Raw genomic sequence first — 26,944 nt, 5'->3', positions numbered from 1 at the left:
CTTTCATAATACTTGTGAAGTAATCTTGGATTATAGGGCAGAAGTGATATGGACTAAGTTTATGAAACTTTTATGGTGCTTTTTTGGGTCATAATGGAGTTCGACATCCTGGATCTCCATTCATTTTTATTATAATGAAACAAGCAGCAAGTGCTTTCTTCAACATTTCTCCTTTTGTGTTTCACTGAAGAAAGTAAGTAACATGAGTTTGGAACGACATGAGGGCGAGTAAATTAAAGGTTTCAATGCTTCTGAGATCATGTATAGATTACATTAAACATTTAACGCAATTTAAAACGAGAGCTTAAAAAGCAGGCTGTATTTCACTTCGGATATAGAGCGTTTTAGGATGTGTGGTCTGATTTAAAAGCAAATGCATTAAGTTTCCATTTAGACCAGAGTGTTTCACCTTTATAGGTAAATAGTGCAGAACAAGCGGGAAGCAGATTCCCATCTCTCTAATTGACCCGTCTGGGCACGCCATTGATTAAGCAGAGAAAATGGAGTCTGCTTTATGCTTATCAAACACACGCCCACACCTGCCAAGCTTAGAAAATCACATCCTGTACAGAGTCAGCACGGACTGCGGCGTCGGGGTGGAATCAATTTGTAATGGTCCTGGATATTGAACAGGACACAGTATGTGTTACCAAAACCTGTCTGGCTACCTCCATCCCCTTAAAGAGAGAGGGGTCGCTGCTTTTTATGTTTTTTTTTGTTTTGCATTTAATCAGTTAGGAAGCAAAGTGGGAGTGAGGAGAGGCTGCTCTTCTCATGGAAGGCCATGATTAATTACCAGATTGTAATTATTCTAAATTAAATTAGACACTCTCACTGTTAATAAAACACAAGGAAAATGTCCACCTGTTGAAAGAAATGATCGACTAAGCAGTTAGTTTGAATAAATGATGGCAGCATTTTTTTTATTTATTAAATTTTTTTCTGCTTTTAGCTCCGCTGCATGAACACGGGCAGCTAAACACTTTTGACTAAAACATTCAAAGTGGAATTACTCAGCAGAAAAATCTTACACTGCCTCATGTAAAGATGTTTTTTTTTCTTTCTTTCCGTTTTTCATTTTCCAGGGGACAAACTTGACCGATATTTGCACAGAACTGCTGCTCCAAGGCAATCTGTTGAAGATATCAGCTGGAAACATTCAGGAACGAGTCTTCTTTCTGTTTGACAACCTCCTAGTCTACTGCAAGAGGAAATCCCGGTAAGGCCTTTTAGATGCTTTTGAGTTATCAATTGATCTCGTCTACTGAAATTGGTAACCTAATTACGTAAACAATGTATTGGAGTGTGTTATGGTTAAACACTTGACAAAACCATCAGGTAGATATGTAGAAACTAAATAATACTTGTCTAATTTTTTCACTCTTTAAAAAATCCAGAGTTTCAGGGAAGAAATCCACCAAAAGGACGAAATCCATCAACGGGCCGCAGTATGTGTTCAGAGGCCGCATCAACACAGAGGTCATGGAGGTCGAGAATGTGGAAGACGGAACTGGTAGGTTTTAATGTGTGTGTGTGTATGTGAGGGGGGGGGGGGTGTATTTTTGTGCTGCTTGGAGTATTAAGTCTTTAGCTTAGCATCATGCTAACGTTAAAGCAGCACTAGGTAACTTTTCAACCTTCATAGTATATTTCCAAGACTCTTGTGATGGTACATCGACTTAAAATAGGTTGAATGACACGTCTGCCATAGCCTGACGGGGTCTGTATCGTTTTTAATCGTACTTTAATACTTCGGGTTTCGGGTAGTAACCCGAGCAGCACAAAAAGAACTACAAAATTCGACTGCTTTACGGCAAAGGCTACCTCACTTCCCACAACACGTCCTCACATGCTGTTGGACTTGTAAATAACGTTATATTGCTTATATTGTACATCACTCGGACAAGCTTTCACTCGTTGGTGTGAGCTAAAAAGCACCTGGCGTTCTTGTTGATGGATTAGTAGACATCTTCAGAGGCTAGCTGTGCTTGTTCGATGTCCGACGATTTGTAACGCGTTGTGTTTATTCCCCAATCGAACTCGTGTAACTGTCTGTCACATGTTCTACCGTCCACAGCATTACTTGATAGACAAAAATAGGACAAGAATGAGCATCAAACAGAAACAACCCGCTTACGGGGTGTTCGAGGCGCACATACAATACAGACTGCCAGTTCAACAGGGCGCGCGCAGCTCTTAAAGGGGCCACACCTTATTTCCACTCGTTATAGCTTCCATCCGACTGAACAGGGACCGGTATACAGGGGATCAGGCCGTGAGTGAAGAGACTGCTGCGTGAGTGGTATTTACGACAGTAACGTTAATTACAAGTATTCCACAGCGACTCTAGGGGTCGTTGTTTGACCAAAACGGAAATCTTACCTAGTGGGGCTTTAAGGACTATTCAAATATTTAAAATATTCAACTCAAGTCTCCCGTGCAGCTCACTAGTTTTTTTAAACTACTGGGTTTGTGCCCTGTCATACAAATATTTCCTACCGCAAATTTTTTGGGGGTTGGTAAGATGTTTTTGAAAGAATTCTCTTGTGCTCACCAAGACTGTATTTATTTGTAATATTGAATATTTATAGATTTTAAAAATAACAAATAATACAATTTTATGATTTAATATATTTTAAAATGCAATTGATTCATGTGATGGCAAATCTGAATTTTCAGCATCATTAATTCAGTCTTCAGGGTCACATGATCCTTCAGAAATAATTTTAATATGCTGATTTGGTGCTCAAGAAACATTTATTATAATTATTAATGATGAAACAAGTCATGCTGCTTAATATTTTTGTGAAAACCGGGATACTGAATTAGCAAGTTCAAATTAACTTTTTATTTAAAATAGAAATCTTTTTGTAACAATGTAAGTCTTTACTTCTGATCAATTTAATGCATCCTTGCTAAATATTAGTATTAATTTCTCTCTCTTCAGAGTTCATATTTCTCTCTCTCTTTCTCTCTCTCTCTCTCTCTCTCTCTCTCTCTCTCTCTCTCTCTCTCTTTCTAAAAAAACTGACCCTCAACTTTTGAACACTAGCGTACAAAGCAACTTTTTTCATGGGATGTGTTACGGAGTTTCCTGCGTGATATACTTGTTTGTTCCATCTGATCACCATGTGATGCTTATGAACATCACAAGCAACAAACAAAACCATTTAAAGGGAACTTCAGCTTTTGCAGTAGAAATTAGTGCCACTGTGGCCTGACGATAAGATCACGCAGGGCTTCTTAGAATTGAGCACTTCGTATTTAGCACCTCCGCTGAGCTGACCGCCAAGGGGCCGTCGTCAAAGGTGCCGTTCAGCTGTCAGGCCGAGCATGAAATTAAACACTCAGGGGAAGTAACGGCTGCTCTTCTCACCTTTTGCTCTTAGTCTTTCACCACACCTTAAGTAGCAGAGTGGAAGTGCAACTTCTCTCTCTTTCTCTCTGAGCCACAAAGAAAAACATCCTTTCTGAAAAACAAGCCATAGGGCTTTCAAAGTACCAGCCTAAACCACACGTGCACGTTGATACGGCCAATGTGAGACGTGTGTTTCAGTCCCTCTCAGTGTCATGTTTATCAGGGCTTGTGTCACATGACACTCCACATCTGTGTAAATGTATCATTTAGCTGATGCGTTTTGCCTTCTTGGATAAGGTTACAGATAAAACGACTCCCATGTTGTGGGTGAGGAAGATAATGTGTTTGAATTTCAGATATTCATCCTAATTGTATGTTTATAGTGATGTTTCAAGAGAGATTTTAAGGCAGTGTAGTGATAAATACTGATTGAAAGTGGAGGGAGTTATGACCAAAATCTTATATCACGCTATGAGTCATTTTACATCCCAGTCAATATTTTTGCTGGAAATTCACATAATAATGGTATATAAAATGTAAAAATAAATGTATGTTATATAAATTTATTTTTTCCCAAACATTTTAGATACATTTAAGTGAATTTCCAGTAAAAAAAATATTGAACTAAAGTATATACATACAATACATACATACAAACATTGTCCAAAAGCAGTACCACATTATGTAACTATTGAGTGAAAAACAAATGACTCAAAACAGTAAAACTATAACACTTAAACATTGACTGTATAGTTCTTATTGAATGAGTCACATTTGAAACCATTATAAAATGGCTCACATTTGCGGCAACATCCCGCTCCGTATTTTCACATGACTCCATGTTTCTTCATCGCTCTCATATTTAAAGCATGGCAATTTGATCTGCTTGTTTTGACTGAGCTATTGTTTTAATTGGAAAACAATCGGATAATGCTTAAGTGGTGTTTATTACCGAGCCAGACTTATGTGCCAAATGCGATTACTCATAAATTCTCTCCAGTTTTATGTGAGCTAAAAGCCTTTGTCAAATCCTCTCAGTGCTCAGAAGTCTATTTATACTACCTCAACATTAACCACTGCTCATTACCTATTCCATACCTCATTCATTTCTCCATATAATTTACCTGCTGTCAAATCTGGGTTAAAATTGGACTATGAGTAACTGTCTGAACCCCAGTCTAAACTCTCTGTCAGGATTTGGTTTAATGGTGGGAGAGATGCTGAAATGCATCTTTAACGATTCCTCTTTAATGGGATAGTTGAACCTTTTTACATCATTAATGCTTCTAGATTGTTGAAGAAAATCTTATTATCAGTGTCAGCATTTGTGTTTGGGTCAGTAACTCATTTAGTAATGGTAAGAGGAAAAGACGTAAATGATTTTGATTGATTAATCTGGTTTATTTGGCTTTAAACAAATAAATGTACTTGTTTTTCATGTTCATGTTTCTCATTGTCTTTCTAGCGGACTATCACAGTAACAACTACACGGTGACCAGTGGCTGGAAGATTCACAACACGGCCAAAAACAAGTGGTTTGTGTGCATGGCCAAGAACGCTGAAGACAAGCAGAAATGGCTAGACGCCATTTTGAAGGAACGTGAACAGAGAGAGAGTGAGTGGATTTACTCTGGTTTGTCATTTTAGAGTATGCAACATAAAATCATGAAATAACACCAGTTAAATGTAAAACATTTTAAAATGCATTGTGTACTTTCTGTGCGTTTCTGTGCATTACTGGGATAGTTCACCCAAAAATGAAAATTCTGTCATCATTTACTCACCCTCATGTTGTTCCAAACCTGTATGAATTGATTTCTTCTGTTGAACACAAAAGAAGACATTGTGAAGAATGTCGTTAGCCAATCAGTTAAAAGTTTGGATGAACTATCCCTTTAAATTGGTCCCTTTAGTAACTTTTATTTTTCATTTATTTTAATTTTTTATACAAGCAAGGATCAATGAAATCAAATCAGATCAATCAAACAAAATCATTACCGAATTTCGGATACATGATGCAACTCCAGTAGGCTGTTAACATATTTTTACAATTTAACATTTGGTAAATATTTATTGTGCAAGTAATAATGTTAAAATCAACTAATTTTACTAATAATTAACTAAGTAATTATTATAAAATAATTTAAGTTATTTTGAAAACGATTTGAAAATATTTTGAAAAAGAATTAATCAATTGCCAGTACTAGTCACAATGTTTAGTAAAGACTAATTATTGGATTAAATTATTGTCAAAGCAAATATGTACACCTCCTAATGTATAACAATGAACCCATTTCCACTGTGCTTTGTATTTTAGCACCCTGCAATTTGCTGTACCTAATGTTTTTATGTGGATTTTTTTTCTTCTGTTCTGTTGCGAAATGGAACACCTGTCCTCTGCTGGACACCTGTTCTTGTTATCTCTTCTTTTGAGGCCTGTGTGATGTACTACAGGGTTGTTCTGATTGTTAGGTCACATGATCATAGCAGTTAAACCTCAAATATACCACAGAGCCCATTCTGATCACGGCTCTTATGTTTCAGCATGAAGTATTGGTCTGTAGGATCAGCTTACCAGTGTCCAAGGCAAAGTCCTCAGCCAAAGTATTATAATGCAGTGCAAGTTGGCGGTAGAGCGAGAGCGTCACTTTTATGCTGAGATGTCAGATGAAAGCAGAAGTTTTATGGTGCGTATCAGGTTTCCAACGTTTGAAATCGGAGCCCATTCCAACAGGTGCCACATCAGTCACACCTCTCTGACCGTCCGAGTCTTCAGCCAGCACCCACTCGTTTCTCTATACAAAGACGTCGTTGAATTACACGTTTCGATTAATATTTGACGTGCAAATGTACCTCCGATTCAGAAATTCTGGTCATCTGAATTCTAAGACTAGAAAAATATTTCTCTCAAGTACCCAAACACAAACTTGAGTAATGCATTGCAAATGAACGCTTCTGTTGAGCATGCTTACATACTCAAATAACATAAAATAATAATTTTAAATAATTAACTAAATAATGTTTTAAGAATTTTTAATAATTAAAATTTTAATTTTAAATATACATTTTAAATACATTTATTTAAATTTATGCAAATTAAATTACATTTTTAGCTAAAAAAGCAAGTGAACATTCTTTAATGTTATTCTTGCATTCGTAGGTTTCATGTTGGTGTGCACTGATTGAAATCGGCAGTTCAAAATGAGGACAAAAACAGGAAGATTTGGGGTTTGAAATGAAGGTCTGCTCATTTCTAAAATTGCCATTCAGCATCAGACCTTCAGATGCCAAGGTGGAAATTACGCGTCAGCAGGGTCATTTTTGAGGAGCCATTTTTAATGATGTGTTGCCTCTTTCCTGAGACTTGATTGAATTGGAGCCACGTACAGCTGCCACGAACACCTCCTCAAAAAAGTCTTTGTGAGCGAGAGCTGCAGCTGCCGGTGGCTTCCCTCTCTCTGGGCTCTCAGACACAGTAAAGAGCTCTGAATGAGAGCCATGCCAGCTGCCGCCACATCTGAGCACGCTTCCATCAGCTGCAATCCCATTGATACTCTCTTTAACATCACCTTTTGTTTAAATATATGGTAAAAACCTGAATGTTTGCCTTGACTGAAGGGTTGTTTTAAGTTTTTCTTTGCATTAGGCAACAAGCAAAATGCCTCGGACGACTGACAAAGTGCTTTTTTTTTAGGCAACCTTTGCGTGAAGCTCCTGTTATAGCTTGACTCTGGCTGCACTGCTAATATAAACTAGGCTGTTTTCATCGGTGGCATTGCACTATTGCACAGTTTTTAGCATGCGCTGTTCTCTTCAGGTCTGTTCAGGAAACTGCAAACTCTATGGTAAAGGTCATTTTCTGCATCTAGAGTCGCATCTGTTAACCACAGTTATTCTTATCATATCACTTGGTGTGATCTGGACCTGTCCTGAGTAATGTGTGATAACCATTTCTTTTATATTACTCAGTTCGTGTTGTAGTTTAACCATTTATTTTATTTTGTGTAAAGCGTGTGGCTTATATGTCGAATGCTGATGCCAATTTTGCGACCCAGCCCTCTGCCCACCAAAATACCTCTATAGCAGAATGCATGTGAACTTGTGAACACAAACCTTATAATCAAATCAGTTAAACCAGTGTTTCCTTTCAGCCTCACCTAAACATTAACTGACACAGCAACACCCGCCACAGCTTGAAAGTAACACTTGAGGAATAAACTATAATTATGTAGTAGAACAGTATAAAAGTCTAGTTCATCCCTCATAATTTCAGCGAATTTGCTATTATTTTTTATTTTTTATTTTAATTATTAAGACATCTTGTCAAATAAGACCTTTATTATTAGATTTTTTAAATGCAAGATTTTCTATGAACATTTGTGCACATCTGACTTGGGTTACAGGTGCAGCTGACCTAGGGAAAAAAAGTTGTGATTTTAATTTATGAAATTTTTTTCAAAAATCATTCATAAATCCATTCAAATTTTTAAAAATAAATGTATTGCATTGAATGCGACAATTTACATTTAGAATGATTTTGCAAAAAAATACAGTTATACAATTAATCATTTTTTTCATAAATGAGGCCTATTGATTTTATTGCTCCTAAATGTTTTTTTATATATATAAATTATACTTACAAAAAACAAAACAATATTGTCTAATTTGCAATTGGACCATATAGTTTAACAATTAGCTTTTGTTTCATAAATAAGGCCCATTGATGTTATTGGTCTTAAGTTTTTTTTTTTTTTTTGGTATAAATTATCTTATTACTACTATACATTATTACTACTATACATTATTATCTATAAATGTTATTGTTTAAATATGTACAAATTTCAATCAAATTTTTTTTTCTTGTTGATTTTTCTGCTTTTATTCAGGGTTCTTGACTCTTTTATCTCATTGCTTGGCAGGTTTGAAGCTCGGGATGGAGCGTGATGCCTACGTCATGATCGCAGAGAAGGGAGAGAAGCTGTACCATATGATGATGACCAAGAGCCGCCACCTCATCAAAGATCGACGCAGGAAACTCACCATTGTGCCCAAATGCTTCTTGGGAAAGTAAGTTTTGAGCATTATGTAATGTATTTTAGAGATTCTTGTCCAGACTAATGGGTTCTCCTTACTGACCGGTCAGTTCCCATGCCGGTGATTGGCTCAGTCCGCGCTGAGTGTGACACCTTCCCTCGGCTGCTTTTACGCCATCTGACTGTCTCCTGAATATCTTGCAAGTCATCCTAATCCAAGAGGCCCCTGTATGAATGAAAATGCATGCGCACACACACACACTTACTTTGCGCTTGTAAATGCTTTCCCAAGCTCACTGCCAAGCACCCCATTGGACACAGACATTCCCAGTGAAAAAAAAACCTTCATTAGAGAGAAATCTGCATTCAGTCTCTCTCTCTTTTTCTCTCTGTGCATCTCTCTTCATTTTTCTCTCTCTCTTTCTTTCTGTCGCTCGCTCACCCAGTCTTTCAACACCATGAATGAACAATGAGTGCTATGTACGCCATTAAACTTCCAAATACAGTGTGTGTGTGTGTTTGGGAGTTGAGAGGAGAGATTCCTCACACCAATTAAAATTCTCTTTTTGCACTGCATTAGTAGATAAGGAGAAAAAAAGCACTGTCCTGTGGTCCATTTAAAGAGATTATATTGATGCAATCTCGTTTAAAAGGCCGCAAAAATTCACAAGTTCAGATATGAGCCTCATTTGGTGGTTTATAAATCGGAAGGGCCTTGCTGCTGAGCAGTGTTGGGAATAAGAAACTCAAAGTAGCAATGCTGCTAACTTAACTACATATTTCAGTTGCCCAGGTGCTTTAAAATAGTTTAGCTTTTTACAGTCACAAGCTGCTTTAGCCAGTGAGTAACAATACTTTACTTACAAAAAAGGAGGAAAGATTCAATGGAATAGCTGAATAATTTTTAAGCTCAATTCATTGAAGCTTAAATGCTACTGTTCCATTTTTCCAACTCAATTATAAACATTGGAAAGTTTCCTAGTTTTATTTCATTTAAAATGATCTGTTTAAGTTACATAAAATATTGATGATTAATTACTGCTGATTACAAACAGCAGTGTTTCATTTGATGTTGTGATTTGTATATTTTAAACGAATGTCCCTCTTAAATGGCTTCAATGTAGTTAGCTGCTTTACGTCAGAATCTTGTTAGGTAGCTTTTTTTTTCTTCAAAAGGCTTTCTTGACTGTAGTTGAAATACAGTTGAAGTAGCACTTCCGCTGAAGTGGCTTAAAAAGCAAACAGTCGCTGGCCTCACAGCCTCAGCTGTGCTGTTGTTGTCCTGTCAACACCTGACTGGATACATTTCGCATGGCTCCCTCAGAACACAATTATTCAAGCGTTTCAGCCTCGGTGGTCCAGGTGAAAGCAGCTGTGATTGGCTCTGTTGTTCGCTGGCTTGCGCATCCTTCTCAGAATAAAACACAATCCCACTCCTTCCAAGAACAGCCGAGCAGTTCAGCTGTTAATGTGGACAAACGCTCTGCTACTGCTCAGACTCTGGCTCTTTCTCTCATCTCTGGCTATTTCTTGAGCCACTGTTGATTTATTTTTCCCCATTGTGCTTATTTTGAAGAATTTACTTCAAAATATGGTGAGATTTTGATCCGTACATCATCACAAGTTCTGAAGTACTGTAGAGAGTACTTTGTAGAGAGATTTCATTTATGCATTTAAACTTACTGCAATGACCTAAAGCAAAGATTTATTGGTGTGGTAAAAAGCTTTAAATGGCCAAAGCAGTAAAGGAATGTTTCTGGTTATTTACAACTTAAGCTCTATTGAAATCATCTGCTTTCTATATTCACAGAAAATCATTTTGACACGTTCATCAGTTTGCAAAATCAAGTTGCATTTATGAGACAAGGATAAAATCACTTGCTATCCTTGTCCAGTTATTCAACTCATGTCATGAACCGATAAATCCTGTCATTTTAGCATAGTACTTGCAAGGATACAAAAAAGGACAGTTTACTTTAGATGGTTGAATGATGGGGTGAAAATGGTAATGCATAACTGGAAATTCATCCATTCAGAACAGTTTTTTACACTTAATATAAGTGCTATTAAAGAAATGCAAGCCTCACAATTTAGATTTTATACCCATAATCTAAACATGCATTTATTTATTTATTTATTTATTTATTTATTTATTTATTTATTTATTTATTTATTTATTTTACAAACTGAGGGACAAGTCAAAATTATTTTCTGTGGTAATTGAGCTTGTATTTATATTACTTCAATATCTCATTATATCCTTCTCTGTCACACTCACACATACAGTACATGCATAATACAGGACAGATATTGATACAAGCGTACGGAAATTCTCACACGCATCTACAGCATGTGAGAGAGCTCTGTGTGCGCTAGCTGTGGAGAATATTAATGAGTTACATAAACACTAATTAATTCACCCCAGGGACGCCCACCTCCACCCCTTCCCTTTCCTGCCAATCTGAATTAGAGACTTATGTAATCACAGCAGACTCACTGTCTGTTTCATTTCACTGCTCTCTTTCATGGGCCGGACTGCCCTCTCCTCTGTGAACTTCCTCTGCAGAACTGCACATAAAGGCTTTGGAAGTAGTCTGTAAGATCTCCACATAACCCACATAACCACATCATAAACATTTATTGTTTGCATTTTGTATGAAAGGCTTGATTATGTGATTGCTATCCTTTTATTGACATTGTCATCTCTTTTTTTTTGTGTGTGTGGTCAAAGCAGCAGCTAGAACCTTTTTTTTAAATATTTGTTTACATTCTCCTCTTTTGTGGTAGCATTATTCTTCTGCTATAAAACTGTGTTTGATATTGTAATTGCAAAGACCACAAACTTGACACAATGGCTGCAAATCCCAGCCACTGCTTAGATATACACATGCATTTTTGCTAATAACTCTTGAACCGTATGAGCTGCCTTCCTCTTCCACCATGTTGAATTGATTGAAAACCATTTCAAAATAATTCTAGGCTAATTTCAAACTGTGCCTTTGTCCGATTCGCATAAGATTTACTATGTACCATCTAAAACCCCTTGAGATAAAACATTATCAAAGATACTTTAAATAGTCGAATTGATTTATGTGTGGGCCAGAAGACTATTTGACCTATAGTTTCTGAATGCAAAGTCTAGCTGTAATAAAACTTGGGCATGTCAAATGTTGTACAAAAGTCTTCAAATATAAGAAAAATGTGCACTTGTTTCAGGAAGTTGACATTTACCACCAAAACACAGAATCCACATCTATTATTCACAACTGTGCTCATTTTTTCAAAGGGACAATTAAGTGCTGCTTTTTTTGTAATATGTCTGTGGTTGACACAAGCTCAAGATTTTTTTTCACGTTTTATTATACAACATAAAATACAGCTGTATTATCCCACTTGTGATAAAAAAAAAAAGAACTTATCTTATCTAAAAAAAAGGCCTTTCCTACATTTAGATTTAGATTATTTCAGTATTTAGGTTTCAAATTTCATAAGTTGTTGATTTGTGAAGATTATCATGATGTACAAAATGTATAAGAATCATACACTTTTGTTAGTCACTTACCTTATTTTCTGCAATAATCCAAAAGGCAATGGAAAAATCGGACAGATCTAGATACAAGCGTAAGAATATTCTCACACATGTACACGTGAGAGAGCTCTGTGTGCATTAGCTGTGGAGAATATTAATGAGTTACATAAACTAATTAATTCACCCCATTTGTGAAGTTTATATTGATGTACAAAACGTGTGAAAATCATACACTTTTGTTAGTCACTGACCTTATTTTCTGCAATAATCCAAAAGGCAATGGAAAAATCTTATTTGGTTTCTGTCGAGGGAACCAGGGTGATGCGAAACTTCCGGGTTGGCCTAAGTTAGTTGTATTATCTAGAAATCTGTATCCCTGTGAAGTTTTTGACTGTGAAGGGTAATGACATATCAAGGTTAAGTATTTAAAAAGAGTTCATGAAGTTGTGCATGTGGTCAGCTGATTTGAAGGAGATGTAGAGGGCAGAGCAGTTGTCAGGTGAGATATGAATGTCTTACTATACTGGGTGAATGTGGGGTGCCTTCTCTTCCTGCTCCATCTGTTAACCCATCCTTTCATCCGACCCCTCTACCCTCGCTGTTGTCGTTCAACATTTCAAGGACACACACACACACACACACACACACACCCTTCTCACATTCCCTTTAAGGCGTCATAACTGTTTACGCATTGCTTATTTCTGTCCCTGAATCTAATGGGATTTACAGTTTCTCACGCAGCAGTCACACACATATAATCACACACAACGTTGGAGTCGCCACACAATCACCTCAGACATGCAATTGCTAATAAATTTCTATAAATTTTCAGGAGCCATTATTCCAGTCTTCATTGTCACTGTGTTCCTTCAGAAATCATGCTTAATATTATGATTGGGTTCTTATTAAAAAATTAATGAGAAATGTTTGTTCTCATTGTCTGTGTTGAAAACAGTTGTGCTGCTTAATATTTTTGTGAAAACCATGATGCATTGTTTTCAGGACTCTTTGAAGAATAGAAAGTTAAAAAGAACAGCATTTATTTTAAATAACATTTTAAATATATTTTCTGTAACCTATGATCAATTTAACGCATCCCTGCTAACATTTTTTTTTTTTTTTTTTTACTGCCACCAAACTATGCTCTATATATGTAAACAAAAATAAGATTAGTAAAAAAAAAAAAATTAAGATATAATTATATATTCTTTCATAGATATAAACAAAATGTGTGTGTGTATAGACAAATAGAGCCTTTTTTCAAAACTAAAGCTATATGTGAAGTGAACCCTGGTGTTTGAACTTTTAAGACCTTAACAGAGTGGAATGCAGCTTGATATCATCTTGATTTGTGTCCTTTGTGAACTTTTTACCAGTTCTGACCAGTCACTCTAAAGGATTGAGTGAATCCAAGTTCCCAAGTACCTTTGACTAGTGGCTCATAAATCCCTTCTTTAGCATGTGTGGAGTGTTGTGTTATGTGCAGACTGATACAACTGTTGTCTCTGTGTGTCCTCAGTGAATTTGTCTCATGGCTCTTGGAGAGTGGAGAGATCAGTAAGGCTGAGGAGGGAATCAACCTGGGTCAAGCTCTCCTGGAGAACGGCATCATCCATCATGGTAAGAGAACGTTCTCCCTTAAAAGAAGTATGGTATTACCTTGATTTATTGGACATGGACCATGGTAAAATCATGGTATTATTTTGAACTTTTTTAAGGTGCTATGTAGATGTGAATATAGTAAATACCATGGGAATATCATTTGATCCTTGGATGTGTAAAATTCACATATTTTTAAAATCGAACAGTTGGTTGGTTGCATGAACAGCTTGTTGACTAATCGGTCAACATACTGGACGCTAAAAATCAACCATTGTGACCCATCATTGTAACTTGGTAACTCCAAAGTGCTATTTGTAAGCGTCATTACTTCATTAAAATCTATTATTCTTTCTCTGTGTTTTCGTTGTTTTTTGTGTGTCTCTTTTAACCTCATTCACCCCCATTTATTTCATCAACATGTTTTTTTGTATTGCTTGGTTTCATTACCAAAATTCAACTGTTTTGCCATGTTATGTTTTTTTTATTTTTTTTTTATTATATATAAATCTATCATTCTTTCTCTGTGTTTTCTTTTTGAATCTCTTATCTTTTCCTCTTTTAACCTCATCCACCCCCTTATATTTCATCAACATGTTTTTGTGTATTGCTTGGTTTCATCGCCAAAATTAAATTGTTGTCAATGTTCTGTTTTTTTTATACAGTCTTGGCAAATTAACCACAATCCATTAACTGTTTATACAAACGTTGGACTGTTAAAAATCACTATTTGACATATTTACACTTTATAAATCTGGCACGTATCTCTTGTTGGCCAGCACTCACTGAGATCCCCTACAGATGATCGGCAGTCTGGATAGTAACATGACCTGAAATGCTGGTAGTGAACATTCTTCTGAATAATTCATGAGGTGCAGTGTTTGCCTGAGATTTGGGGAGCATCATACCTCTACATTATAGCCGGGTGATTGTGACAGTGAAAACTGGCAAACACCAGAAATGATTGGAGTGATGAATCCAAGTATAAGGGCTCAGGCAGTCAATCAATAATAATGGTGGCAGCATTCAAGGAGAGGTCAGACAGGCTGTTGTGTAGCAATGGCACTCACTCACTTCGATTCGTCACCACAGTGAGAGAAACAAATCTCCGCATCACACCACAAGCTCAGTTGCACCCCTGTGGTGTTATGTTTGAGGTAAAGTTTAGCGTTTAAGCATGACATAACATTTAATTGAGTCTTTGTGTGTGTTTTTTGCCATAGTGTCAGATAAGCACCAGTTCAAGAACGAGCAGGTGTTATATCGCTTCCGTTACGATGACGGCACTTATAAAGCCAGGAGTGAAATGGAGGACATCATCTCAAAGGTATTTTACCCTAGAATACTGCCTAAAAACAATATTTACCTCATCTTATGTATACTATAGGCTAAATATTATTTTTCTTGTGATAAGCTCAGATGGTGGACAAAATGAAATAAATAAATAAAAAATTATTAAGTTCAGAATAATAAAAAATGCAGTATTCTACCCAATTTGTGTGTTTGTGCCATGTATTTTTTATCTGTCTTAGAATATCATAGTGACATTAGCTTAGCAACATGCTAACATCAAAATCTATTGGAAAAAATTGTGATTCAAGCGTCTTATACAGTATGCTGTTTGTGCCTATATGGAGTGATTCAAATCAGTCAATTATGAGGTTCCATTCCTAGGCGGCTCACTAAGTTCTGGTCAATTGAAACCAGTCAGTTTATAGATTGAAGTCAACAGAATCTTGAGTTGAGTGCATTTAATACATCTTGTTAAACAATTGTGTCAACACATCAATTAAGAAGTGATTCCAAAAGGACAACAGTAAATGAAATGCATAGAGGTGCAGCTGTCGGTGCAATTGTTTTAAATAAGTGTATGTGTGTCCGGCAGGGAGTGAGACTTTACTGTCGTCTCCACAGTCTCTTCACACCTGTTATCAAGTAAGTGACACATGTTTTCTGCCATACTTCACACTCAACAGACAACACTATTATTTAATTCTCACTGTCATTAAAGCAATAAGATGACTTGTATTCAAGTTTAATACAAAATGTTTTGCTAACGCCTTTTGCTTGCACATGTACAGTAACATTACACTTCATTTATTATCTCTTTTATAATTAAATCAAATATATGCAGTTTATCCAATTTATTTAAATTAAACACATTTTTGTTAAATAAATAAAAACATTAACACAATAACTTTATTAAATTTGATTTCAGTGTCTTAATTTCAGCTGTCTTAAATGATGCGATGTGCTTGTTTGTCTTTCATGGATTCACCTTGACCAGCTGCACACATTGTCTCTGTGTGTAATGTATAAGTGTGTGTGCGTGTGTGAGGATTGCAGAGTCGTATTGCTTTTCTGTCACCTATCACCTTTGATGCCTCACATAAAGAGTAAGGAAGGGCCATTGAACTGTAGTTAGGACCAACTCTGATCTCAGATCCAAAAATTAACAACTAACATGTTGGTTACTTGCCCTTTAGCAGATGCTTTTCATCTTTTTAAGCGACTTACAGTCCAGGTCACTAATTGCACTACACTAATTGCTAGGACAGACCACCCTGGAGCAGTCTGGGGTCTTGGGACTTAGTGGTAATAGTAGATCTCAGTGAATAGAAGATATTTCCAGATCATTGGTCTCCTTTAGCAACCTTAATTAATGTAACCTTTGTCACTTAATCAATAAATAACTGCTTTAACACAGTGATTAAATTGTAACAATCGGAGACATTTCCATTGTCATTATATCAATTATGTGTGTGTGTCTACAACCAGGGGCGGACTTTACCATTAGGCAAAGGTCGGCAATTGCCTTGGGCCCCGAGCTACCTAGGGGCCCCCAAAATGCCCCATTAACTTATGCTTAAGTTTTTTTTTTTTTTTTTTTTTTTTTTACTTTTCGCAAATTATATATTTCTAAAACTCCATTTGCAAAAATGGCATCAAATCATTAGTCGCAGAAAGGAGGGGGCCCCCCACCTCACTACATTGGACTATTCCATTATCTTACGCATCTGCGAAAGTGACAAGCCTGTATTGTGACAAAAAACTGACAGAGAAAAAGAAGTGTGACAGAGTGTAAGGAGTAGTAGAGTAAAAATGAAGCGAAGCTACCCAAGCGGTGCTGAAAAAAGGAGGACAAATTGCCGAATAAGGTAACAAACTTGTTTTGTGATGCCCGCTGACAATGACAACAACGCTAACGATACAGGAACTACACAAACAGAGCAAGATGAGTCTAAACGTGAAAATGAAAAGTTTCGAAGTTACCCAAGAGTCTCAAATAAAAGAAAAAAAAGACTCGGATACTGTAAGTATTTAGGAAAGCTGCTAACGATGACAAACTTTTTTATGGCTAGGAACAACAAACGTCCAACGCACAGAAAAATCGTGAAGCAAAACAGAGCAGTTTAAATTACTTATGATATGAAAAATCTCAGCTCTCGGTTTCTGTCAATTCTATTACGAAATTCAAACAATAAATACCCTTTGGAGCTTGTAATGTGACGTGACCGATCCCTAGAGGCACGTGAACTGATCATCTTCGGTAATAACTTACCAAAATGTAGTATATTCCTTATTCATAAATAATATCGACCAATCAGTGTTTTTCAACCGTGGAAAGAGGTAAAACAGCTGGAGAACAATCGTCACATAACGTTACCTCAGGAAAGCCATTTAATTACCATAATATAGGCTATAGCATGTTAGTTGACTAGAAAAATAAGATATAAAGAGTATTTAGCTAAATATGTGTAGCCTACTATATTACTTATTTAGTATATTGTTTACTAAAACGCATTATGTTCATAGTTTTTTTTTTCTTGAGAAAAATTAACGTCTATCTTGTGTACCTAATATGTATCTAAATGAGCCAGTATTGAATCAAATCACAAGAATTGAATCGAAATTTGTCAAGCAAAAATAAAATAAAAACAGAGCTTACCAGAAATTGTACCATGTAAACATTGTGACGTTTCTGTTTAGGTGTGAATAAGAATAAGTGTATGCAAGGTTTAAAGGGGAAGCTTTATTTCTCCTCTCCAACCTTTACCTGCCATTCAGTCTGTAAAAAAAAAGATTTTTAAAGGTGCAGTGTGTGATTTTTAGACGTCACAATATGTCGATCTTCATAGAAGGGGGTTCCCGCGGTTATGTAGGCCTAGATATAAATGACTCATTCTAAGGTAATAAGAACATAACGGTTCATTAAGTAAGGTTTTTATGCACTGAAAACATAGTTATATATTGCATTTATGTCAATAGATCCTCAGAAATATGACACATTGCACCTTTAAAGATCGGATGGGGGGCCCATACATACCTTCGCCTTGGGCCCCCAATTTGCTAAATCCGCCACTGTCTACAACATATATATATATATTAACACGTGCCAAATGCGGGTGGTTTTCAGCATGGCGTCTAACACAGTCACTCCTAGTAGCCATTTTGGCGGGTTGAATTTTACATACATTTTTCAATTGTAGTCTTTTAAAAAGGCATCTGAAATTAAGTGTAATGTGGTGTTGTCAAAAATGTAATATCTGAAACGCTTCCAATACTCATTTTCCGCAGAATAAATGCACGAATACCAGCAGCGCTTTCTCACTCTCTCATCTCTCCGACAGCGCGTTAACACAAACCCTCCTCCCCTCACTCACTTGTTTAATTTGCGCTGGATGAATGTTGTTGCTGTTACAGGGCTTGAATTTCGGTGTGGGATTGCGCATATTGCACATAACTTTACTCATTGCCGCAGATTTCGCACCCAAAGTGCGCGCACATAAAGCTGCCTCTCAGTTCTAAATTGATTTCTTTTTCGCTGCTTATTGTGCTTAAACAGTCAAATACAAAAAATTGTCAAAATGCCGGTCTTGGCGAGTATTCACGTAAACAGTCAGTTATGTTTTAAGTGAATGTAAACAGTTGAGAAAGAAAACGTATGTGTGTGTATTGTGTAACAATATAATGGATCCGTGTGTCAAGTCTTAAAGTGACACCACCCTAATATACCTGCTGCCAAATGATAAGATAATGTTAAAAATATCTATAGGGCAGTTTCTCACCATGGTATTGATGTCAAAATTGTAGCCAGTGTAAATGCTGAGTGGCTAGTAACTTTGGAAAACCACTAGCCACAGTGGCTGGTGAGCAAAAAAGTTAATGTCATATATACATTATTCAATGTGTAGATGTGGGCAGTTGTGAACATTGTGAACATTGAAATCTTCTTTATATACAGAGACAGAGATCATCATCTGAAAACCTTCAAATCTGTTGTACCAGCTAGCAAACTGGTGGAATGGCTTGTGTCACAGGTAACATGAGGATGGACATACACACACACACACACACACACACACACACACACACACACACACACACACACACACACACACACACACACACACACAGAGAGAGAGAGAGAGAAAGAAATATACCACTTTATTACATAAATTTTACATTTACATTTTACATTTATTCATTTAGCTGACGCTTTTTATCCAAAGCGACTTACAATAAATGTAACGTACACGCTTTTTTTTTTACTTTCTAGTTATCGTTCAATTAATTCTTTTTGGGTTTCTGCACACAATTGATATACTATTTCTGCTCTATTTTTTTTATCTCTAATTATTTACAGTCTAATATTCACAGTTGCTCCATTTTGTCATTCCGTTCCAGACACAGAAGTCATCTAACATGGCTCACTATCTTGATTGTTTTGTGACTTTGTTCGTGATTTTCCTTCTGCAGGGTGACAGCACAAGCCGTGAAGATGCGGTGACCCTCGGTGTTGGACTCTGCAATGCTGGTTTCATGCACCATGGTCAGTCTTTATATACATATGTTGTTGACTACTTTAAATGTTTCAGTGGACTTTTTTTAAAATATTTTTTTTATTTTTTTATTTAGCCTTATAATTTTTTATCAAAATGTCATAAACTTGATCTTCTGGCGAAATAAAAAACTTCTCTTTGGTGATGTATGCTGCCACTACTTCTGTTTCTTTGCTACTTTAAAGGTGAAGTGTTCAGTTTCTGTGTCTCTAGTGGCATTAAATGGAATTTTCAAAAAGTAAAGATTTTGAAACGAGATTTCCTGAACACTGACCACATTAGCGGTCAGTCAGAAAATAAAACTGCTGCCCTTGGTTGGTGCAATGTTGCTGTGTAGGGCTGATCAGGCTGCTCAAACAAACAGAGAAATGTTTTGATAATGCCACAAAGACACAGTGTTTATACTTTTTCATGGGAATCAGACTACGTATTGCTTTCTTATAGTTGCCACTGTTTATTGAAGAAATTACACGAGTCATCTTTAAAAAAAACGTCATATTTTGCAGTTGTTATTGGCCTTCTCTGTTTGCAACACATGTTGTGTCCAGGGCAAAACTTTGAACCGTGGCAGTGTTTGTGTGCGAGAGAAAATGAAAGAGAAAGGGTTTTGACTCCTGGCAGCACTAAAGCCATCTTGGAAATATAATGCAACATTAATTGTGTTTTAAAATAAAGCAATAAGCCACAATATGCTGTTGTTTACTGTGATTTTATAACAGCTAAATGGTGTTATTAGGCACAATGTGAAGCTGTTCTAAAATCACTGTAAATCACAGCTTTACAGGATTAATTGCTTTTATAAAACGATTACTGCACATACCTGGCAAGGTTTCATAAAATATACACACAGCAACAATAATGCAACAATTTATTGATGACAAATAATTATTCCACCAAGTAATGTTGTTCTTCAGCAATTTTTAGCAGAATGATTGCCAAGCAACTCTCAGACACAGAAACACACAGATATAGTGGCATAGTAATACTGATGTAATGATGTCACAGGTGTGTGTTTATACAGTATTTTACAATGGCTTCGAATGTGGCTCAGCAGGTCACAATCTGGAACTATCCGTTCTATAATGCTAATTTAATTGCCTAGTGTTATATATCTCTCTTTTTTTTTTCTAAATTCATTAATTAGTGCATTAGTGTCACACACTTATTGCTTTTTTAACATCACACTCTCCATGTGTCTGCCAGAGGTCATAGTGTAAAATGGAGAGAGATAAGTGTGTTGTAGATGTAAACAGCTGTTGGAAAAACATCTGGGGCCTCTGATGGAACAGAAATTATCACAATAATGGAAAAGAAAATTTTCCGATGAGATACACATGCTCATAGACACATGCCTCCTGTCAGAGTTATAGAAGTGTTCTGCGGTCATGTCGGATCTTAACTTCCAAAACTATCCTCAAAAATATTTTGCTTGGAATTCACAGACAGAACAGCCTGTCCCTACAAAGTTCCTGAACACACACACACACACACACACACACACACACACACACACACACACACACACACACACACACACACACACACACACAATCTTCCTGAGAGGGAAAAACAGTGCACTTGCACACACCAGACCTCCCATTAAATCCTCTTCCTTCATCCTTCAACTCAGATTTGCCCAGACATCAATCCCACAGATATCATGAGTTGTTTTAACGTGAACTGAAGGGTGATGCAATTGGCCCTCTTCACTCTGTCAAATCGTTTTGTCATCAGCCGATATGATCAGCACTGAGTTATAAGTGTTTTTTTTTTACCAGTTTATAAAAGTAGCAAAATGTTTATTTTTTCTTTCTCAGTTAAATTCAGTTCTATCTTTGCCTTGCAGTTCTGGAGAAAAGCGAATTTAAGGATGACTCGCAGTTTTTCCGCTTCTATGCCGATGAGGAGACTGAGGGTACGAGCTCCAAGAGTAAACAGCTTCGCAGTGACTTCAAACTCATCGAAAACATCCTTGCCAAATCCGTAGTGGTGAGATACAAAGACACATACACATCAGGGGTTTCACCCCTGTGGAGAGCAGTGTTGAGGGATAACCAACTAGCAATGCCACTTACTTAACCACATTTTTCCATAGCTTGACAGTAGCTGAACTTCTTTCAAAATTCAGTAGCTTTTCTAATAACAGCATTGTACCTGTTTATACTGCATGTCCCTTTACAGCCCATAAGAACTAGGGCATCAAAATAATTAAAGGCTCTTTCCTGTCATTTCTCTCAAATGTAGCTTTGAATTGCTTTTTGTTTGTTTTCACTGATTTATTTGAGTCCCATTGGGATTTTATGTTATCATCTTTTTGTAGCAAAATGATAGTTCATTAATATCTGTTCTACTTTAAATTAGGGTGCTTTTTTGTTGTTGTTTTATTTAGTTTTTATTAAGGTATTTAATAGTTTAAGTATAACAAATGATAATAAATCCAAAATGTAAAAAGACAGTGACAAAAAAAAAAGTAGTGTGACTGCCTCTTTAGGTGGATTTACTGTGGATTTACTAGTTTAGTCTTAAGATGCTCTCTGAGATTCTGTTTTAATTGTAAAAAGTTTGATTTTAGTTCAATCACTCTAAATTGTGTAGCTATATCAGATTCAGATAATTTACCCACTGACCTCACATTTATAACGCACCCACTTTTATTCATAGACACATACACATGCTACTACACGCACTCAAGCAAAACTATCAGCAGTGCATCGATTTTCTCCTCCGTGCCAATTAAGACCCTCCTTATCCATCAGTAATTACCCTGACCTTTACAAACTACTCTTTCATCCCTTATTGACTGACAGATTCCTCCTCCAGACCATCAAATGCATGAAAATCTTGCATTCTCTCCTCTCTGTTCAGAGGCTAAGAGCTTCTCGATTTACCCTTCTCAGCCAGCCCTCTGACGTCACGCCACTGCAGTTTTTCAGAGAAAATAATGGTTGATGGATAGAAATAAAACAGGGGAAGACATTTACAAGGCTGGTAAACATGTTCTGCTTCAGCTCTTATATAATAAAAGCACATAAAAGCCCATATCATGTGTAGCTGTGGAGAAATTGAGCATTATATCCTTGTTATGATCCATGATTAAGCCTTTAGCACCTGAGCTGACCTATTAGCATGCAGCTGTGGCACATATGAGCAGATTATTGTTTAGTTATTTTTAGAAGAACGGACTTAACACCTCAAACAGCTTTTTGACTAGAGGATACGTAGCTTGTTCACACGTTTGCAAAAACACTGCAGCTCTCTCAGCATGGCACCGAACTGCTAAATCACAATTTGAATCCTGAAAGTTCTGTTCCGTGCTGTCACTTGCTGAATTTTTTCTTAGATGCACAAATGAAATCATCATAATAACGTCCTACTCTCCTGCTAATATTGACCGTCATGATGATGCAGTGACTCTTTTGTCCCCGTACAGATCCATCCTGACGAGGAGGACTATGGGTTTGAGATCGAAGAGAAGAACAAGGCCATCATAGTGAAGTGTGTGACCAGGGGCTCATATGCAGAGGTATGAGGTTGATCAAACATCTTCTAAATTGAGCATTGCTGCATGCAGGTCTCAGATGTATTTTTGATTGAAGGCCAGTTTTTTTTTCCACAAAATGCAATTTCGCGAAAGTATTCCTCCATTCCTCTAGTTCTTCATGTTTCTCTTCCCCATATATATAACTAAAAAACTGACTGAGCTTTCCCAAAATACATGCCAATGGTTGACTTTAGTCCCACAGAGTCTGCCACATTTGGGTATTTCCCTAGTAAGCTGTGTTTTCTTTCTTATTAGGCATTTCCACCCAAATTCTGTCCATATGTGAGCTGATAGCCTTCCATAGAGTTACAAAACCTAAACCACTGTTTTCTCTCATGTTTTAATATATTCAGTGGAGTTGCAGTGTCATCAGTCACATTTAGCACCGGGCCTTTGACATAAGTTAACGTTAAGGTTATATATAGATTTGGACTATGCAATTTCATAAAACCTCTCAAGAAAATGTCCCATTAATAGTTGGTAGTAGTAAAAAAAATATATATATAGTAAAAAAACAACTAAAATGCTGATTTGGTGCTCAAGAAACATCATCAATGTTCAAGCAGTTGTGCTGTTTAATAATTTGTGGAAACTGTTTTCAGGATGAATAGAAAGTTCAGAAGAAAAGCATTTATTTGAAACAGAATTATTTTGTAACTTTAAATGTATTTGCATCCTTGCTGAATAAAATTTCTTTAAATTAAAAATAAATAAATAAAAGTAAAATAAAAACTGACCCCAATTTGTTTTCTTCAAATAACTGTAAAAATTATTTTCATTCTACACTAATTGTACATTATACCAATGATAATTGTGAGGGTTATTATTCTGAAAACAATAGCAACAGCAAAAAGCATCATTTTCTGTTTGCAAAATATAATTTCTTAAATTTCTTAAATGAGATTCACCCATGTAAAGGTTATATTAACTGTAGAGCATGGCGCTAGCAACGCCAAGGTCATGGGTTTGATTCCCGGGGAATGCATGAACTGATCAATGATATACCTTCAATGCAATGCAACATCTGCCAAATGCATTAATGTAAATGTAGAAGTGAAATGTATATTACTATGAAAATATATCTGCATAACAGCGCATCATTTTCATGCAAAATCATTTTATGTGTGTACGTTTTATTTTATGTCTTACTTATTCAGAGTCCACATGTTTTTTTAATATATATAAATATAGTGGAAAGACCAAATGGAGTCATCCCTGTCTTGTGCCACGCTCTACTGTAATACAATCTGATAGATGTCCATTTATTTTTATCCAGTATGTGGGGTTGTCTAATAATGTGTTCACCTTTCTTAAACTCTTCTTGAAGGCCAGATCTCTCAAGGACTCTTTTTGGCGTCTAACCATGATTGTTTCCCAGGTCTTTTGTTGGACGTGTAGTGTGGATCTAATCTGATAAGTCTGCCTTTGGGGAATAAACCCTGATCATTATGTGTCATTTGAAGGAGGACCTCTTCAACTCGGATGCGTTATTTTCAGTGCACAGGGTTATTTGTGTTCATGCTCTAGTCTGTACAGCTCTGCCAGATATTTATGGAAGAAGATTGGTAGATAATTATGGTTAAGATCTAAACCACCACTGATTTTATCCCCACTGTGCCTGTTAGAGCTGACACAAGACATTCTGTCCATATTAAAGTGTCACACTGCTCACAGGAGCATCAGCTGAAGATGAGAGCGTGACTGTAATGCTGATTAATACAGTGAATGAGTAGAAGTGCTGTATGTTCTGACACTTGTGTCATGGGCCGCTCAGATCTGCAGTCTTGGTCCAGGACACGCTTGCTGAATTCATTCAATCCCTCTGTCTTCACAACTCTGCTCTCTGGAGATCAGGGAGAAGCAATTAAGCATGTCCCATCATATTCTCCACAGAGTCATCACACTTCATCTTTTTTTCTCCCCTTCTTTAAAACTTGCCCTTTCTTTCTTTCTTTCTTTCTTTCTTTCTTTCTTTCTTTCTTTCTTTCTTTCTTTCTTTCTTTCTTTCTTTCTTTCTTTCTTTCTTTCTTTCTTTCTTTCTTTCTTTCTTTCTTTCTTTCTTTCTTTCTTTCTTTCTTTCAAAGGTTTTAGGCTGTGTAACACTCTATTGTACCAAATGTTTCTTTTTTTCCCCTTTTTCTTATTTGCTTCATTCTTAGTTTCTTCTTTTCGCTTCTTTTCATTTATTTCTTCTTTCCTTTCTTCCATCCTCCTCCCTCCTCCTCTTCCTTATTTCTTTCCTCTGAACTTTCTTTCCTTCCTCCTTCTCCTCTCCTCTCCTCTCCTCTCCTCTCCTCTCCTCTCCTCTCCTCTCCTCTCCTCTCCTCTCCTCTCCTCTCCTCTCCTCTCCTCTCCTCTCTTCTTTTCTTCCTGGTTTTTGGATTTTAGTTTATTTGCACAAGTATAAAATATATACATAAATAACAATAAAATGCAATCCAAATACTGTGCAGGGAGAGGCAGAAAACCCAAAAGGGTTATATTTGTTATTTAAAGCCTCCACCTAAACAACAAAGAAAAAAATAAACTATAAAATTAAAGAAAGAGATAAATTATAACAAATAAAGAGATGTATATGACTGAATCAAGTTAATTACAACATATCAAAAACCCCAAAATAATATACACCAGAAACAAACCCTATAGGGTACATAAAATACATTTATAAATAAATAAATAAATAAATAAAACCGTTACAAGGCAGCAATAAAATGATCCTTTATACATCTTTTAAAACATTATTAAAGAAGAACATTTTCTTGCTAGATGGGAAAAAAAACATTCCATAATTTAATACCCCTAAATCTTTTTGAGTATTGACCTCTACAAGTGCGAAATTTAGGAAGATGAAAATCTGAAGATTGACGAGTTAAGTAACAGTGAACCTGTAAATTTACTTTAAAATACATCTTAAATTGCTCTGGAATGTTACCTTCACTTGAATATATCTTATAAATGAAAACGCATTATTGAAAAAAATTGATATCATAAATAGTAAGAATTTGAAGTTTCTGAAATAAAGAAGCAGATGAAGTATATGCATTTGATCGGGTTGCAGTCCTAACAAAACGTTTCTGTAGGATAATAATGTTTTGAAATGTTCTAGGAAAATTACTCGCCCGAACTATATTACAATATGAGAGATAACGATAAATTAAACTATAGTAAAGAGTAAGAAGACATTCTGTATTAACAAGATGCCTAACCCTCCTTATTATACCGGTAGATTTATGTATTTTTCTGCTCACGTAGTCAGCCTGTTTCCTCCAACTCAAGCTCTCGTCAACAAAAACACCCAGTAATTTTGTAGTTGACACTTGAGGCACCTCAATAGACACTTTTTTTTATTATTTTTTTAATATAATTAGAGATAATTTATTTTAATTAAACCAATTAGCATAAGCAATTAGACCAGGGGCGATTCTAGGATTTTCATTTTAGGGGAGCTCAGCCCCCAATGAGGGTATGATTTTTTTTTTTTTTAAGTTAGTTTATGGTCTAATGCTCATTATTAACTAGTTTCATACATTCATCCAGTAACATGCATATGGCACGGTTTTATAATCTCTGAGGTCCTGAATGTGAGATATTTGGGGGGGTTCGGGGGCATGCTCCCCCGAGAAAATTTAGATTTCTCTGATCTACATACAGTATGTGCATTTTAAGATGTTTTGAAGGCCCAAAAAATTGGATAACAATAGCTTTTTTTTCTCACCTCATCAGCATCACACTCTTTTTCTCTTTGTTTTTCTCTTGCTCTTGCCACACGACAAGAAAAAATGTCGTATATCCATCTACAATGAAATATAAAAAAAATTTTTTTAAAGCTTTTTAGCCTTTATAATCAACAAGTTATTCATCAAGTCACACCGTGAAATTTTATTTAATTTCAAATCATTTAACTAACCAGCTAATATTCATTAAGGCGTGTATTAATGTAATTGTCTATTGGCAATATGATTAATCTGTTCTATATTTATTTCTATTTATTAAAAATAACAACATGAATTATCAATATGCCACTTCTATAAATCAAGTACT

The 26,944-nt window shown here is 36.1% G+C and overlaps 1 protein-coding gene and 2 long non-coding RNA genes across 4 annotated transcripts in view; 1 reads left to right on the top strand and 2 right to left on the bottom strand.

The window, feature by feature from the left end:
• prex1 (phosphatidylinositol-3,4,5-trisphosphate-dependent Rac exchange factor 1) overlaps positions 1 to 26,944 on the top strand; it is a 75,272-nt gene that overhangs the window by 26,477 nt on the left and 21,851 nt on the right. Inside the window, exons 7-17 of the mRNA XM_082187333.1 lie at positions 1,086 to 1,219; positions 1,398 to 1,513; positions 4,824 to 4,973; positions 8,278 to 8,425; positions 13,440 to 13,540; positions 14,743 to 14,846; positions 15,405 to 15,454; positions 18,765 to 18,840; positions 19,280 to 19,352; positions 21,209 to 21,351; positions 22,793 to 22,885. Of these exons, the coding sequence (XP_082043459.1) occupies positions 1,086 to 1,219; positions 1,398 to 1,513; positions 4,824 to 4,973; positions 8,278 to 8,425; positions 13,440 to 13,540; positions 14,743 to 14,846; positions 15,405 to 15,454; positions 18,765 to 18,840; positions 19,280 to 19,352; positions 21,209 to 21,351; positions 22,793 to 22,885 (1,188 nt within the window). The remainder of the gene's footprint in view (positions 1 to 1,085; positions 1,220 to 1,397; positions 1,514 to 4,823; positions 4,974 to 8,277; positions 8,426 to 13,439; positions 13,541 to 14,742; positions 14,847 to 15,404; positions 15,455 to 18,764; positions 18,841 to 19,279; positions 19,353 to 21,208; positions 21,352 to 22,792; positions 22,886 to 26,944) is intronic.
• LOC309511960 lies at positions 20,494 to 21,200 on the bottom strand. Of its 2 annotated transcripts, none has more exons than XR_014210833.1 (2): positions 20,888 to 21,200; positions 20,494 to 20,831 (listed from the first exon to the last, which is right to left on the bottom strand). It is a non-coding gene; the product is annotated as an uncharacterized lncRNA (long non-coding RNA). The 2 variants fall into 2 exon arrangements; XR_014210834.1 differs by having other exon boundaries at positions 20,892 to 21,200.
• On the bottom strand, positions 25,208 to 26,311 carry LOC309511961. The gene is made up of 2 exons (XR_014210835.1): positions 26,152 to 26,311; positions 25,208 to 26,113 (listed from the first exon to the last, which is right to left on the bottom strand). It is a non-coding gene; the product is annotated as an uncharacterized lncRNA (long non-coding RNA).

The sequence above is a fragment of the Leuciscus leuciscus genome (genome assembly GCF_965113295.1).
Source record: "Leuciscus leuciscus genome assembly, chromosome: 13".
Classification (NCBI taxonomy): domain Eukaryota; kingdom Metazoa; phylum Chordata; class Actinopteri; order Cypriniformes; family Leuciscidae; genus Leuciscus; species Leuciscus leuciscus.
The sequence above is the reverse complement of the archived record's forward strand: the minus strand, read 5'-3'. Positions and strand labels throughout refer to the sequence as shown.